Source organism: Mus pahari, chromosome 22, assembly GCF_900095145.1.
Source record: "Mus pahari chromosome 22, PAHARI_EIJ_v1.1, whole genome shotgun sequence".
In the NCBI taxonomy this organism is placed as follows: Eukaryota; Metazoa; Chordata; class Mammalia; order Rodentia; family Muridae; genus Mus; species Mus pahari.
Genome location: NC_034611.1, coordinates 32,840,465 through 32,856,520, shown reverse-complemented (window position 1 = coordinate 32,856,520; position 16,056 = coordinate 32,840,465). Strand labels below are relative to the sequence as shown.

Genomic DNA, 16,056 nt, shown 5'->3' with positions numbered 1-16,056 from the left:
CCATCAGTGGGAATAGAGGCTCCTTGGTCTTCCAAACTCTATATGACCTAGCACAAGGCAAGGCCTGGGCCAAGTAGTGGGAGTGGGTGGGTAGGGGAGCAGGGGTGGGGGGAGGGGTATGGGAAACTTTCGGGATAGCATTTGAAATGTAAATAAAGAAAATAATAAAAAAAAAATTGTCATGAGTGTGCTGAAGTGTGGTTCTCCACAGCTGATTGTTTCTGGCAAGGATGAGGGTGGGGAAGAACTCAGTTTTTGTTAAGGTGCTGGCCAACTGGAATTGGGCCATGCTCCAGTGAGTGAATGGTTAACACAATTGGAGTTGGTTGTTATTTTTAGCAGGTGAGGGTGGTGTTCACAGGGTGGCAGCAAATTCGAGAGGACTGGGAAGTTATATGAAATTCCCAAATAATCAATGAAAGTATAAAAGTTCATACAATATATTTTATAATATTCTTTTAATTCTTCCCCATCCTCAGATTATTCCAACTCCCTACCCACTCATTTTTATGTTCTTTAACTAAAAATAAAAATAAAATAAAATAAAATAAAAATAGGCAAACATACCTAATAAGACAAAAAAATACCAAAATAAAACAAAATTACACACAAAAAAACCATCAAGTCCATTTTGTGTTTTCCAGCTTCTTTCTAGGTATGAGGCCTCTCCAGAACTTGGGTGATAGACTCAGTGGCATTCCCTTGTACTGAACAGAGTTTGCGTTTGCCAACAATTATCAATTGCAAGAATATTCTTGGTATGAACTAGGAGCCTTATTTTTCCTTCTTTCTTTCCTTTTGCAGAATTTCTTTTTGGTCCAGTTTGAACTTAGGCAACTCTTGAGCAACCAGTCACTGTCTCTGTATGTTTGTGAGCCTTGCTGTATCCAAAACACATTATGTCCTTGGAGATATCCACTACTTCTAGCTCTTAATATCTTTCCACTACTTCTTTTACATAGATCCTGAGTATTGAGGAGAGATGGCTTTGGTAAAGACATTTCTTTTACGACTGAATGCTCAAAGGTCTCTCACTCCTTGCAAATTGCCCAGTTATGGGGTTGTGTTAGGTATTTATTTAAAGAAAAATTGTTTCTGATGATGGCTGAGTGATTGGCTGATCTATGGGCATAGTGATATGTCTTTAGAAGTCTCTTTATTGTTCTGCTTACTTGACAGAATAATGAATAGTAATAGATAACCTATCTAGTTCCAGGTTCTTGAGCACTTTGGGAGTGATAGGCATGGATTCTATGTAACAGAGTGGGTCTTAAATCTAGTCAATAATTGGTTGGTTACTCCCATAACGTGTGTTCTACTATTGTACTAGCAAATCTTGAGGGTAGGTTGATGTTTGAGGCTGCACTCTTTGTGGCCAGGTGATATTGTTGATTACCATTTTTCTTTCAAGAACTTGCACACTCTCTTCCTGAAACCTGAATACTAGTCAGCACATGTGAGACCAGATCAATTTCGTTAGCATCAGATCAATTTCTTCATGTCCAATGACATAGATAAATGGTGTATTTGGCAATAGGGTATTGATGTTAAGGTTGTGAAGAGTAAGCAATGGCCTTAGCAATAGTCAGGTGCCCTGTGAGCTTCCTTTGAACAACAAATTAACAAGATTTAACACATTTCTACCATTGGAGATTTTACTTGGTTGTGTAAATTGTGAAATTAGGGTGTGGTATTCTTCATTACACAATGATTCCATTTAAATCCATATATACATATATATATATGTATATATATACATATATATATATACATATGTATGTATGTGTATATATACATATGTATGTATGTATGTATGGTAGAAATGTGTTAAATCATTTTAGATAGATAGATAGATAGATAGATAGATAGATAGATAGATAGATAGATAGATAGATAGATATAGATATAGATATATGGCTTCTATGGTAGTGGTTGTTCAAAAGACCTTTAGTTTTAGTTGCCCTTCTCTTCTTGGCTCTGCCCCTCCATCCCTCTCCACATTTAATTCTTCTATTCTGTTTTCCCCTTCATCTCTTTCTACCACTATATTCCATTTACCCTCCCTTGGAAGATGCCCCCCCCCCCTTTCTGGTCCCTTATTAGCTTCCTAACTTCTGTGGCTATCCTAAACAAAACACACATATCTAAAGCTTAAAACTACCATCCCTATATCAAAGAAAGCAGGAAAAGACTTTCTGAGTAGTATGTAAGTATCATAGTTTACCAACTGGAGCCCATTGAGCTAAAACGCTTCTGTACAGCAAAGAAGACCACCATTCCAGCATACAAAATGTGAGGAAAGCTTTAAAAACTATACATTTAACAGAAGGCTAGTCTCAGAATATAAAAAACAAGGAAGCAAGCAAACCAGCCAAAAATCCTAAAGATTGTGAAAACAAAGAACATAATTAAAAAACAGGGTATACAACTAAACAGCATTCTGAAATATATGGAAAGCATAAAAACAAGAAATCCTTTTTCAGCATCTTTTACTTAGGCCGTAATTCCAATCATGACATCTCTGCCTTCACGAGGTATTCCTTGCTGAAGGTTCCACTCCTTAACTGCTTCCACAATCATAAGCAAAATCACAACAGGAAATCTCTATCTCTAAAGGCTGCATTGAATTCGGATTTGTGTTATTCTTTCTACTCTCCTGTTTCAAAATTTAAAAATCTAGATTTTTCTCTGTTCAAGATCGCTCTGTCTTTAATTTACAGAAAAGGAGCAGTAATTAGTTTTCCTTTTTGTAATAATAGCTTAGGAATATTCTGTCTTACACTCTTATATCCAAACTCACTCTTTCTCTCAGCAGCACCTCATTAAATTACTATTATTTTATTTCTACAATAATAAATATCTAAATAATATCAATCTAAAACTAAATGTAGCCATTATTATGAACACATTTACACTTTTGTTTCCATGCTGTTGAATAAAACCATAATGGCAGACAATCTGGAGGTACAGTGGCAAAATTATTCAAACAGTAATTTCTACTATGACCTTCTATTTTCCCCAAATTTCAGCTGATATGATGCAGCTGAGTTAATCAATAACTTGAACAACTTTGTATCACAACGTATGGCTATCCAATAAGCCTGAAACTTTATAAACCTTTAAGGCTTCTTAAAGCTTTCAGACACAGTACTCCAGTTACATTGAGTTCCGATTTTTACTGTGTTGACTCTTGTGACTATTACAGAAATCATAGAAACGTAGTCACTTTTATTCAACAAGAAACAGCCAGAGATGGAAATTCTGCAAACCCAGACAGTTCAAACGTCTTCCATCAACACACACAAAAAAATTAGTTACAGAAAGGATTGGGCAATCCAAAATCTCTTTTAAGAGTTCATCATTGACAGACTTCAGGGTTTCCATTGAAATACAATATGCTAAAAACAATTAGTGTGTTCAATTATATGAAAAACTTTGAGTCAACTTTCAAATTGGAATCATGGAATATACAATATTTTTTAAGAGATCAGTCAAGAAGTTTGACGCGCAATATTCTAACCAGCCATTTTATCCCTGTGTAGCTAAGGAGTGTGCAGGTGCTTCTACGCTTCTCTGATTGTATTTGATGTCAATCCAAATACCTCATGGCGTCTCACCAAAATTGCCCGATTTCCACTACTTTTATGTCATAGAGTAGTAGAACGTCATTCTTAGCACCTCATATGATGATTAAAAGCCATCAAACTGATATTCTATTTTAAAAATACATAGCGTCTCTAGCTGCATACGTAGCAGAAGATGGCCTAGTCGGCCATCATTGGGAAGAGAGGCCCCTTGGTCTTACAAACTTTATATGACCCAGCACAGGGGAATGCCAGGGCCAAGAAGTGGGAGTGGGTGCGTAGGGGAGCAGGGGTGGGGGGAGGGTATAGGGAACTTTTGGAATAGTATTTGAAATGTAAATAAAGAAAATATCTAATAAAAAATGGGAAAAAATAAATAAATAAAAATATATAGCATAAGCAGAGTCAGTGAATATGCCCATTAGTTATTTGACTTAGAAAGATGGTTATATAAGATGGAAATTATAAGAGAAGACCTTGGATAACATTAATATAACCACTGATTTTATTATCTTCATAATTACAGGTTGTAAAATTCTATTTAAAAGTTATTGTTAAGGCCACCTCTAACTGTTTTTATAATAATATTTGTTTGATTTCTAATAATTAACCATTGAATATTGTAATTGATGCAGATAAAAATGTAAAGAATAGAAAATAATATACCCCTAGGTAAATTACCTTTGTTGGAAATATATGTTGCAATATACATATATGGCAAATTTATATTGCCTAATTATACAAAATGTCTACATTTCTCTGAAAGAAGATGCTGGCAGATTGAAGGATAATAATCTCTCAGTTATAAGTGGAGGAAAATATAAGGAAAGGTTGTATGTGATCATCTGGTATTGATAGAAATTAAAATTTTAGGACTGAGTAATTGTCACAAGTACAACCATTCATTTCCTGCTTCGAAAACATTTATATAAAAAGAACCTCTATTAGCATTTCTGAGAATTAAATGTTTAAATTACTCTGTACTGTTCTTGTTTACTAAGATATCAATTACTTTTTAGATATCATTACTTTTCTATAGTAAATTCTTTGCTAGAAATTTCAAAATATTAAATATAGATAACTCAAAATTCTCTGACACAATGTTCACGTCCCATGATCTCATATATTTTCTTCTAAAACACAAGGAAAACATACTTTGCAAATTTATGTAAAATTTATGAAAAGATCCAGGATATTAACATGTCACTTTATTTAGTGTTTATTTAACATATTCTGAGGAGATCAAGGTGCTACAATATGTTCGGTGGTTTTGGTAATTGATCTGGAAACACAGTAGATATAATTACTACATTTTGCAACCACAAGGGAAATCCTAGGTAAAATTATTTACCCTATTATATATACAACAGGAATCCTAAAAGAAACAGTACCTAGTTTAGCCTTTTCAGCCAGTCATGATTTCATGTTTTTCTCTAGAGGTGATCATATTTCACTCAGTTCCTTTGGGGAGAAAATTTAGTTGAAATCTTTGCTTTTTACTGTCTTGGCTTTTTTGTTCTAACAGAGAAATGGAATTTTAATGGGAACAGAGGGAATAAAGAACATTTCCAGCCAACATTCCCTGACAGTTATTTTATTTAAAGCGTACTTTGGATTGAGCATTCTTCAATTCTTTAGATTTACAAGCAGTAAAATTTACACATTCAAGTTCCAACTCTCAGTGCACCTGAAGAAGGAGGGGCAGTTTCATTTACACCCCGTAAAGTGATTTTGTGAGAGGATGAAAAGACAGGGATGTTTTGAAGGCAGAAGTGGGAAAGATAAGATTTTTGACTTCCTGGCGCAGGCTGCCCTAAACCAAACCTACTTTTGAACATATTAGATAAACCGTTAGTTTTGCATGGCATCTACAATGTTCATTTTCATATTATGTAATTATTTATGTTTTGTATCTTTTTACTTGGAGTTTAGTTATATAGCTAGTTTGTTTAGTCACAAAAAAATGATAATTTACTTGAGAGCCTAAGAGATCACAAAACTCTCTAGCCATTTAATATTTTACTTTAAACAATTCTAGGTAAAGGCAGTATTTGAAGTATATAACATTATACATATATTTGTTTCTTTTCTTCCTAATGAGTTTCCTTTCTCCTTTCAACACTTTTCAATTATTACTCTATAATGTCAGTGATCTCCAGAGTGTTGCAGTTGCCAATTATACTTCTCCTTAAATCAACCTGGCAACAGTGGTGTGTTCCTTGCTACCTGACCCAAAGTTCTGGCTTCCCAAATCAAAGACACACACATGCAGCCTTATATTTTAATATGCCTTAAATAGTTCAATGGCTAGGCTACCCTAAAACCTTCATGTCACTAACATTTCCCCTCCAACATTCCTGAGTTATTACTTACAAAAATCTATATTCCATCTTTGCTACCCTAGACCAAATCGGGAACACTCTGGGACCTCTCTTCACGATCTCTTACATGATGGGCAAGCTGTCTCTTCTGCACTCCTAAGACCTGGTCTTTACTTCTCTCCCAGCACGGAGTTCTGTCTACTTTTTCTTCCCTCAGTCCCCTTTCCCATGAATCCTAAAGTCCCACCTCTGTCTCTTTGTCCAGCCATTCGCTACCTGCAACTTTATTTGCCAAACAAAACCAACTCGGGGCAGGGACCCTGAGCATCTTACATGTAGATTCTCATGCCCTTTGGAGGACTCAAGTAACATATTACACGTGTTGAGCCCAATCCACAACACTAGAGCCGCTTCAAGAGCAATGAGATGACTAGACCGTGAGACATGGCACTGTGCTTGCTCCCTTGGGACATGCTCATCGATGGTTATAGCAGAGGAGTGAAAGAATCAGAATGACAGAATCCTGTTCGGGGCATAAGTAATTTCCAATACCGGCTGTAAAGTAATGTCTTCATCTTTCAAGATGTCTGGTTGTATCCACTACACTTCCAGTTTAAAAAATAAATGCTAGGAATCCAGTGTGATGAAATATTTCCTATCAATGGGTGTTTTCTTTGATAAGAGAGATCGGTATTTAAGATACCAGGAGACATCTTCCTGATTGCACTTAAAAGTGCTTCACAAATATTCACTTAAGTAAATAACGTATTTCCAGATTTTATTATTTAGCATAATATTCATAAGTTTTTCCTTCAGAAATGTTTTGTCCTAGCACCCCTAACATAATTCTGTAACATCATGCTGTTGGTTTCTTCGCAGAGGCTTATAGCAATCTACAGAAAGTCTCAAACTATACAATCTGCAGGGCCTTCTGAGAACAGGGTTATTGATTAAATTTTCATAGGCTACTATGTATTAAACGGTTTGACAAAATTAGTCATGATACCTAAATATTAGTAGAGTTCATCTAAGAGAAGTAATTTAAGACTCTTGGTATTAGAGAGCGCAAAAGAGGAGACACATTAGGATAGTCTCCCAGGGCTGCGTTGCAGTGTCATACAGTCATGATTATGAGATCAACCTTCAACATGGCCTTTGTATATCATCATGCCCATTTTCAGTATGTAAAATGACACCAGAGCCAAAGAAGAGACTTAGGGGGGGGAAGAGGGAATGAGAATGGTAGCTATCAATTTATGAGATTAAATATAAAATAAAATGTAGGCTGACTAGCCCACATGGTGTAGTATTCTGCTATCAGTGAACAACTTCTCACCTTGAAAGTGACTGCTTCTGATGTAAGCACCAAGCCCTTTAGTGACAAGAATGAATAGAGTCATTAGATTAAGGGATTGTTTCACCTTTTCTGGGATAGGACAACAGTACACACTGAAGCCAGACAACTCCAAAGGAAGTTGAGAAAGTTTGCTAAGATACCTGGTAGTGAAGCTGCACTGATGATGAAAAGGGGATCTAAGAAATTAAAGACTGAGTTCCCAGGTCTTTGAGGATAGCATTTGAAATGTAAATGAAGAAAATATCTAATTTTTTTTTTTTTTTAAAAAAGAAAAGACTGAGTTCAGGTTCTCTGATTTGGAGGGAGACTTAAAGGTATTTCATGAAGAAAGCAAACTAGAACCTACTTGGTGTGGTAGCAATCTCTGGAAGATTAACACTGATAAATTCAAGGCCCTCAGGATCCATTCCTTACCAGCTGGATACCAAGCAAAGAAGCTTCAGGAGACATTTCATATCTAAACTATTCCTGAAGAATTACGTCCAGGGATACTCACACCCGTAACTACTTGTCTCTCTTATATAAAATGTAGTGATATTTAAGTACTATCTGTGCATTTTCTCTTATATCTTAGTTATACCTGGATTATTCATAGCTAATCCAATGTATGTCACTGGCACAGTATATTTATGTAGCAATGACAAGAAGATAATCTGTATATGTTCAGTACAGAAGCAATTTTTCCAAGGATTTTCTAATCCTGATTGGTTCACCACACAGTGTAGAATCTGTGAATCTAACAACTGATGTTTACAAAAATTTTTTTATAAATTTTGGTACACATGGCTCTAGGTGATATTTGATGGATGGTAGGCTTAGAAACTTGGTAGTATCAATTCCCATGGGAGGAAACAGTGTTTGCCTCCCTTTTAGCTTCCAGGGAATCCCAATATCATTGATGTGATATTGTATAATGAGACTTAATTCAATGGTATTTAGCAGTAAGACATATTAGTGATTAAAGAAAAAAGTTAACATCGATGGATACCCTAGTCATTCATGGAAGGTTTTTAGATTCCCTGCTATAGTATAGTAGTTTTCAAAGTTTAGAACTCATGGAAATAACCTAGGTGTTGCACATGATAGAAATATAGTTCAGTAGGTTTGGAATATAGGATGAAATTCAATTCCAATACCACACTTTGCAAAGCAAGTCACTAAGACCTTATTGCTCAGTACAGAAGTTACTGATGCCACTTAGGTCAATTGACTGCTTACAAATTTCTGCTTGTTTTTATCTGTCCGTTATTGAATCAAGGACACTAACGTCTCCCACTACATGGAAGGGTGTGTCTATTTTCCCTGTACTCCTACAATGCTCTGTTGTCATTTACATATGTGATAACTATATCTATTTAAGTTGAACATCAATCCCTGTATTATTGTGCATTCTGTTTCATATATTTTTGTTTTTTTGAAGCACCTTGCACCTAACACAAATATAGCTGTTTCAGCCTCACATTCATCACACTTAACATAGTGTGTCTTTCTCTATACCTTTAGCTTTAAACCACAGACATGTATATCTAAATTAGGATTAAAAGTTAAAGTAATATTTCAGTAAGAATTTCATACATGAGTATTCTAACTATATTATTTCTAACTACCTGCTCCCTCTCACTTTTACTATGGCCCCCAACTCCATCTTAAGTCATGACCTTTTTCTTCTATAATCATCATTGTTATGCACACACATGCACATACAGTATGGTTTTGTTTGTTTATTTTTCATAAAATTGGTTGCCCTAGAGTTTAGTGCATGTGCATTTAGATATTTTATTTGTATAAAATTGTATAAAAATTAAATTATTAAGTTTAATAATTTAATTATTAAAATTATTTTAAAATTGTCACTTTCTCTCATTGACTGGTTCAATTTCTCTATTTTATTTCAAGTTCTAATATTCCGCCATGATCATTGTGCTGGTAAGATATTCCCCTGAATTTTGTAATTGAGTCTTTAAAATTTTCAGCTTGTCTTCATTTTAGCATGATTTTTTTTGTCTTTATTAAATTCAGTTAAAGGTCTTGTATTTTTTTGTCATTCCACTCACCCATTTGTTTGTTACCTTTTACTTAAATTTGTTTATCCTCTTTACATTCTTCCAGATGTTTACAGATACCCTCTTTGAATTCTTTGATTATAGTAGTTCTTTTAAATTCTGTGTTGTGGGTGTGTTTTCATGTAGGTAACTGTGCTAGTTTGAATGAAAATAACCCTCATAAGCTCAAATAATTAGATACCTGGTACCCTGTTGGTTGAACTGTGTGAGGAGAATGAAGCTTGTGGCCCTGTTGATGGAGGCACTTAACTCGGGGTGCTTGATATTAAAAAAAAAAAAAATCTCACGATTCCCAGTGTACTCTCTCTGCCTCCTGCCTACTGATAGAAATGTGAGCTCTCAGCTGTTCCTACCACCATGCCCTTGTTGGGCAATCGTGTCCTCTAATACTTTGCAACCACAAGCCCAATTATTTTATTTCTTGTATAAGTTTCCTTACATCAAGATGTTTTATTACAACAATAGAACAATAAATAATGCAGTAATTCTATAGGGGAGCATTTCTAATCCCCTCATGATCCTTGGGAAAGGAACAAATGGCCAGTCTTTTACATCTGTGATTTTATGACAGGACATGTGTATATGAATGTATTTCACTGGTTGTGTTTCTGATGTGAGATTCTAGCCTGCTTCTACTGAGTGGAAGTTTGGTTTTGTGTTTTCTGCTATCTGAACTTAGTTGATATCCTGTTAGGTCAGTCTTCCAGATGCTCTCTTGAACATGATTAGTGAGATTTGAGTAATTCCAACTCACTGATTACTAAGGTGATATGCGGGTCCTAAGTTTTTCCTATGATTGCTTTGGTAAAATCCAAGAAAAAACCCTGATATGGCTTCCAACTGTGCTTGAAAGTAGAAAGGCAGCATGTGGTAAGGAACCAGGAATAACACCTATAAAAAATACCCAAATATTCATCTCAGACGTGCTTGAGTCAGGAAGGCAGCATGTATATAGAGATAGGATATATCAGCAAGTGAGCAGGTCAAATTTGGTTCCCACCTGGGAGTGGGTTAAGAGAGATCAATGATCTCAATCTAATCTACGCCTGGAAGAAAGTATTGGAAGGCAGCACAAAGTAAGGGTTTGCAAAATGCAGCTCCTAGCTAGGGTTGCATCTGGAGAGGGGTGAAGTGGGAAGAAGGAAAAGGGTCAAACTAAAGGGGGAGGGGAGCTTGTAGATGCAGCTTTGACCTGATTCTACAGGGGAAACATGGATGGACAAGCACAGGGAGGGTCCTGCATCATCCTAGTCAGGATGCAGCGATGTCGATGGAGCATTGTTCAGATCTCGGCTTACAGGTTCAGAGTGGAGGGGGCTAAGTTAGGAATTGTTAAGGTACCTTCTGAATCCTTTAGCTTTTCTCAAGGCATTTCCCTCTGTGCTTGATTCCCTGTAGTTGGAAAGTGAGGCACTTGGTTTTTTGACCTTTACCTTATTTGGTGTTCTCTGGACTTTTGGTTTCATTTCTTTCATTTTGTAAATTATTCTTTATTGTTGCTTGAAATAGTCTATTATTAAACTACTTACCTTTTCATGTTTCTTTTCTTTCTTTTTTTTATTTTTTAAATGTTTTTACACTCCATATTTTATCTGCCCCCCCATCCACCCTCTTACTGATCCATATCCCATACCTCCTCCCCAATCCCCTATCTCTACGTGGATGCCCCCAACCACCACCCTACCTGACCTCTAAATTCCCTGGATCCTCCAGTCTCTTGAGGGTTAGGTGCATCATCTCTGAATGAACATAAGCCTGGAAGTCTTGTACTGTATGTGTATTGAGAGCCTCATGTTTCTTTAACTCATATTCCAGTTAAGAATATAAGTTGCTCCCTAATTCTCGATATTCTGGGTTTTTTTCTTTACTTTTTCCTTTGTATTTGAATTTAGTAAATTTCTCTCTGTGTGTGCATGTGTGCGTATATGTTTGTGTGTGTGTGTGTGTGTTATTTGAGAACATTTGCCTCCTATAATTCAATTTTTTCTCTTTTTGGCTCATCCTCCTATCTATCGTAATACATATCATGAGACTAATTCCTCAATTTCAGAAATTACTTTTTTGTTTTTGAGATGGAATTTCATATTGTCCAGAATGGCTATGCTCTTGTTTTGTATCTGTGATAATTAATCTTGTCTATTTGATGGGATTTAGAGTCACTAAGCTAATAACCCTCGAAGAATGTCTGAGGGAGTATGTCTAGATTAGGTTCGTAGAGATGTGACGACCCACCACAAACATGAATAGCACCTTTCTGTGGACTAAGGCGACATGAACACCAGAAGAGATTTGAGCACTGCCTTCCTTCTCCACTACCTGACCTGGTATGCACAGTGACCAACCACCTCAACCTCCCGAGACCATGAGATCGCCACCCTCAGAGACTGTACCTTAGAAACATACACTTATTTATTTTAGTAGTTTTTTGCTTCGTGTTTATACATGTGTGTCCAGTGTCTGGAGAGATGGAAAGAGGGTGTCAAATCCCCTGAAACATGTATCTGGAGTTAGAAGTGGTTGTGAGACACCATGATGGTGCTGGGAAGTGAACCAAGGGCTTGCACAAGGCTGACAAGGACTCTTAACTGCTGACACATCTCTCCAGTCTCGACTCTTCTTTCTCTAGTTGCTTTTGTCAGGTATTTTATTGCAGCAACAAGAAGCACACCTACTACAGAAGTTCCTCATCCACATGTGTCTGCCTTCTGCTGCTGTGACTATTAACATAACCCTAGTGGCTGGCTCTTATTTGAGACACACATTTGTCTATAGATTCATTGATTCTTTCCTCTCCAATCTGCAGTACGTTTTAGAGTGTATCAAAGCCACTTTTCATTCCTGTTATGGCACCTCTGATCTTCAAAAATTTTTATTGACCACTAAAATGTTACCACTTTATTGCATAATTACAATATCATAGTGTAAATTGAATACTTTTAATGTATATTGCATATCAAAATATATGCCTTTGTTACACTATGTTTAATCATTTAAAACTTTCACTGTTGATCTAAAAGTTTTATTTTTCTTGCATACTTTTCTGCTATGCTTTCTATTGCTATGGTAAATGCCATGACCCAAATAAAACAGCTTGGAGAAGAGAGCATGCATTACATTTTACAAATTATTGTCTGTTATGAGGAAAGTCAGGGCTGGAGCTGAAGGCCTGATGCCCTGTCAACTTGACTCCCAAATACACCACTCTAAAGCAGAACCTTCCTTCCTGTTTGCTCCCCAAGGTCATGTTACTATCGTAATAGAAACCATACTATCATTTTAAAAGCTCCAAAGTCCTTAACATTTCAAACATTTAAAATGTTTACTCTCTTTAAAGTATCCATTGTCACTTTACAAGTTTGATGTCTCCTCCTAAAATCTATAAAATCAAAAATGTTACGTAGTTCTTCCAAGAAGAAAGAATCAGAGCACAGATATAAAAATCACAGGAAAACAAAACTCAAGCAGTGTAAACTTAAATTTGCCACAAAGTGTCTGAATTTATAATAGTTTGGACTATAGAGGGCTTAGCCAGCTCAGTTTCTCTGGCTTTGTCATCTACCACACACATAGCCTGCTTTCTATTCCAGGCTTTCTCAATTCTTCACCTGCCATCATCTTTGGTAATCACTCCACAGTCCTGACATCTTCAGGACTGTCTTCACTAAAAGTAAGACTGTACTTTGACCAGTGCCCTCTCCTAGCCTTTCCTTGTGCCAAGTCTCAGCTCTCCACAAGCTGCTCAACCATATAATATAGACCCTTTCAACCATAAAATATAGAACGGGTTCTATAATATAGAACCTGTTCAACCATATAATGGCTTCTATGCTATAAACACCACTACCTCCTGGGAGAGTCCTATACATAATCAAAATTGGCTACCAGATTAATAGAAAAATAGCCTCAGTTTCAATCTGGACCACAACTTCTGTGTGCTGACCACAAGGAATCACTTCTAGTTCTGTCCCTTCCTAATGACAGACCCAGCACTGCATCTTGTGGCTTTTCAAGTCCACATTTACAAATAGCTTCCACAATTCTTCTAGCATCACCATGATCAAGTTTGTGATAGCATTTGTCTCTTTGGTACAGTTTTCCATCCCAGTTTTCTGTCTGTTGCTGCAAGGAGCCGTTATTACCAAAAGCAACTTGGTAAGGAAAGAGTTTATTTTCTTTTTCACCTTGCAGTTAATTATTAAGAAAAGTCAGGACATGAAATCAAGGCAGAGACCTGCTCAGGGATCTAGCAGAGTGGGTGGCCGTGGAGAAATGATGCCTACTAGCTTGCTCAGCCTTGCTCAAGCTGCTTTCTTACATTATCCAGCATCACCTGCTCAGGGATGGAACCACTCACATGGAGCAGGACTCCCCTACATGAATCATTAATTAAGAAAATTAAACAAATACAGCTTTGCGTGCATATGTGTGTGTGTGTGTGTGTGTGTGTGTGTGTGTGTGTGTGTGTGTATGTAGTCCAAAGTCTATATTATCTAAAACATTAGAAGAAGCATATTTAGTTAAACTATTAGTATGTACCTATGATGTACTCCCGGGAGCTGGGTAATACCGCTCCTTTCTGAATGAGTTAATCTGCAAGGCATCAAAATAATGGGAAGTCCTTAGATTAAAGCTTTTATATGTTAAACAAGTTCCATCCCCTCATAAGTACTCTACCATTAATTTGGGCTGTCCCCAGTGACAAAGAGTTTTGTCTGCCAGTGAGCTGACTGTCTAGTTAGTTCCTATCCCTATGTAGTACAGTGTTTGGGAGCATAGAGATAGTGTGTAAGACTCTTCCAGGTGAAGATAACTATTTACACAACACCCGAGGGACTAAAGCACCCAGATTGCTGTTTGGGACTCATTGTGGTATAAGAAATAAAGGGGACAAGTGGGTAGAACACAAGGATCTAGCAATCATGGACGTATCACATACATATATGACCAGAAAGAGTTTGTGGCTCCCTGGGTATGATGTATGAGAGATAAGTAGAAATGTGTACTCTGAATGGATGAGTTTATCATCCAGTGAGAGAGAGAGGGGTGGCAGGAAGAATACATTTAGTAAGTGAGGATTTCACAATGTCTTCCATCTCAAAGCAAAGTCAGTATTTGACTGTTTTTTCCCCCATTGGATTCATTTTCATTGATCTCAAAAAGAATTTGAGCTTCTGATGGAAAAGATAGCTGGAAAGACCACGTGGACACCTTTGTATCTGAGACTAGATAGCATTCAGATTAAACTGGAGATAGAAATGTTATTACTGTGCATATATTGATTTAACAGAAGAAACAGTAAATGCTAGGTATTGCTTTGGGAATACTTGAGACTTCAGATCTTAAGGATGGACAGTATAGGAGTGACTATTGCAGGAGAAAAGAAAAACAGCCAGCACACATGGTTTCTTGGAGGACAGTTTGTGCTGGAGGTGGGAAGTAAATATTCCAAGTGCTTTTTATAAAGTAACAAAGTGAAAAGAAATGATCATGAAGAGAGATCACTGGTTCACCAAAGCAATGAAAAGTTTTTATGAAGCAGCAAAAGAAAATGCCAGGCTACAACGGGTTCAAAAGAATGTAGGAGCAAAAACAGTGAGGAATATGAAAACACAGTATAGTTCTGGGTGGACTGCAAGATTCAAAACAGAAAAGATCAGTAAGCAAGACAGACATGTTTGATTGCCTTAAATGGGAGATCTCTTTGTATTTTGATGACAATATTAATTTTTTTAATTAATAATTTATTTATTTATTTTTAACTCCAGATTTTATTCCCCTCCTGATCCAACCTCCGACTGTTCCACATCCCATACCTCCTCCCCACCCCCTGTCTCCATGAGGATGTCTCCAACCCCACCCCCACCCCACCAGAAAAATGAGTGATGTTAGCAATGAGATCAAAATGTTTATTTGGGAAATGGTGACGGAAATCACTCTTTAATTAAAATATTGGCCTTCATAGGAATAAAGCTCACTTTGGAGAACATGCAATAAGGTAAAGTACACCAGTATGCTGCTGTATTGACTTCTTTGTGTAGAGTTTTCATGTTGCATTGTGGGACTATTTCCTTTGAGCTGAAACAGTTGTCTATGGACTGAGTAGGGGAATTCATCAAACTCAGGAAGTAAAAAAAAAAAAGAAAGAAAAAAATTATTAGATTCTGGAAGTCTGTTGAACTTTACAAGATGTGGGAAGTCCCACCCTCAGCCATAAAAGAAGTAAACAACAGAAGTAGGGTAAGACTGACTAGACAAACTGCCCGCACCTGGTGAAGGAAGTTTGAGAAATGCAACGTGCATGAGTCACCATCCATTTGGAGTGACACAGCTGCCTCTGAGTCAGACATGCTCTTTTAAGTAACCACAGTGGACAGACTCATTCACCAAGCTACATGTGGGTAGAACTGTGGGACTCTCCTCAGTACACTGTCTAGACTGAGTTCTTTTTTTTATTATTATTAGATATTTTCTTCTTTTACATTTCAAATGCTATCCCAAAAGTCCCCTATATCCTCCCCCCACCCTACTCCCCTACCCACTCACTCCCACTCCTTGGCCCTGTACTGGGGCATATAAAGTTTGCAAGACCAAGGGGCCTCTCTTCCCAATGATGACTGACTAGGCCATCTTCTGCTATATATGCAGCTAGAGACACAAGCTCAGGGGGTACTGGTTAGTTCATATTGTTGTTCCACCTATAGGGTTGCAGATCCCTTCAGCTCCTTGGGTAC

At 36.9% G+C, this 16,056-nt stretch overlaps 1 protein-coding gene across 2 annotated transcripts in view; it reads left to right on the top strand.

Moving 5' to 3' along the window:
* The window catches only part of Fut9 (fucosyltransferase 9), a 95,810-nt gene that overhangs the window by 44,166 nt on the left and 35,588 nt on the right, over positions 1-16,056 (top strand). The window contains exon 2 of one of the 2 annotated variants that reach the window (XM_029533307.1): positions 9,159-9,188. The exons of the other annotated variant lie outside the window; for it this stretch is intronic. Coding sequence (XP_029389167.1) covers positions 9,159-9,188 — 30 coding nt within the window. The remainder of the gene's footprint in view (positions 1-9,158; positions 9,189-16,056) is intronic. 2 annotated transcript variants of the gene reach the window in all.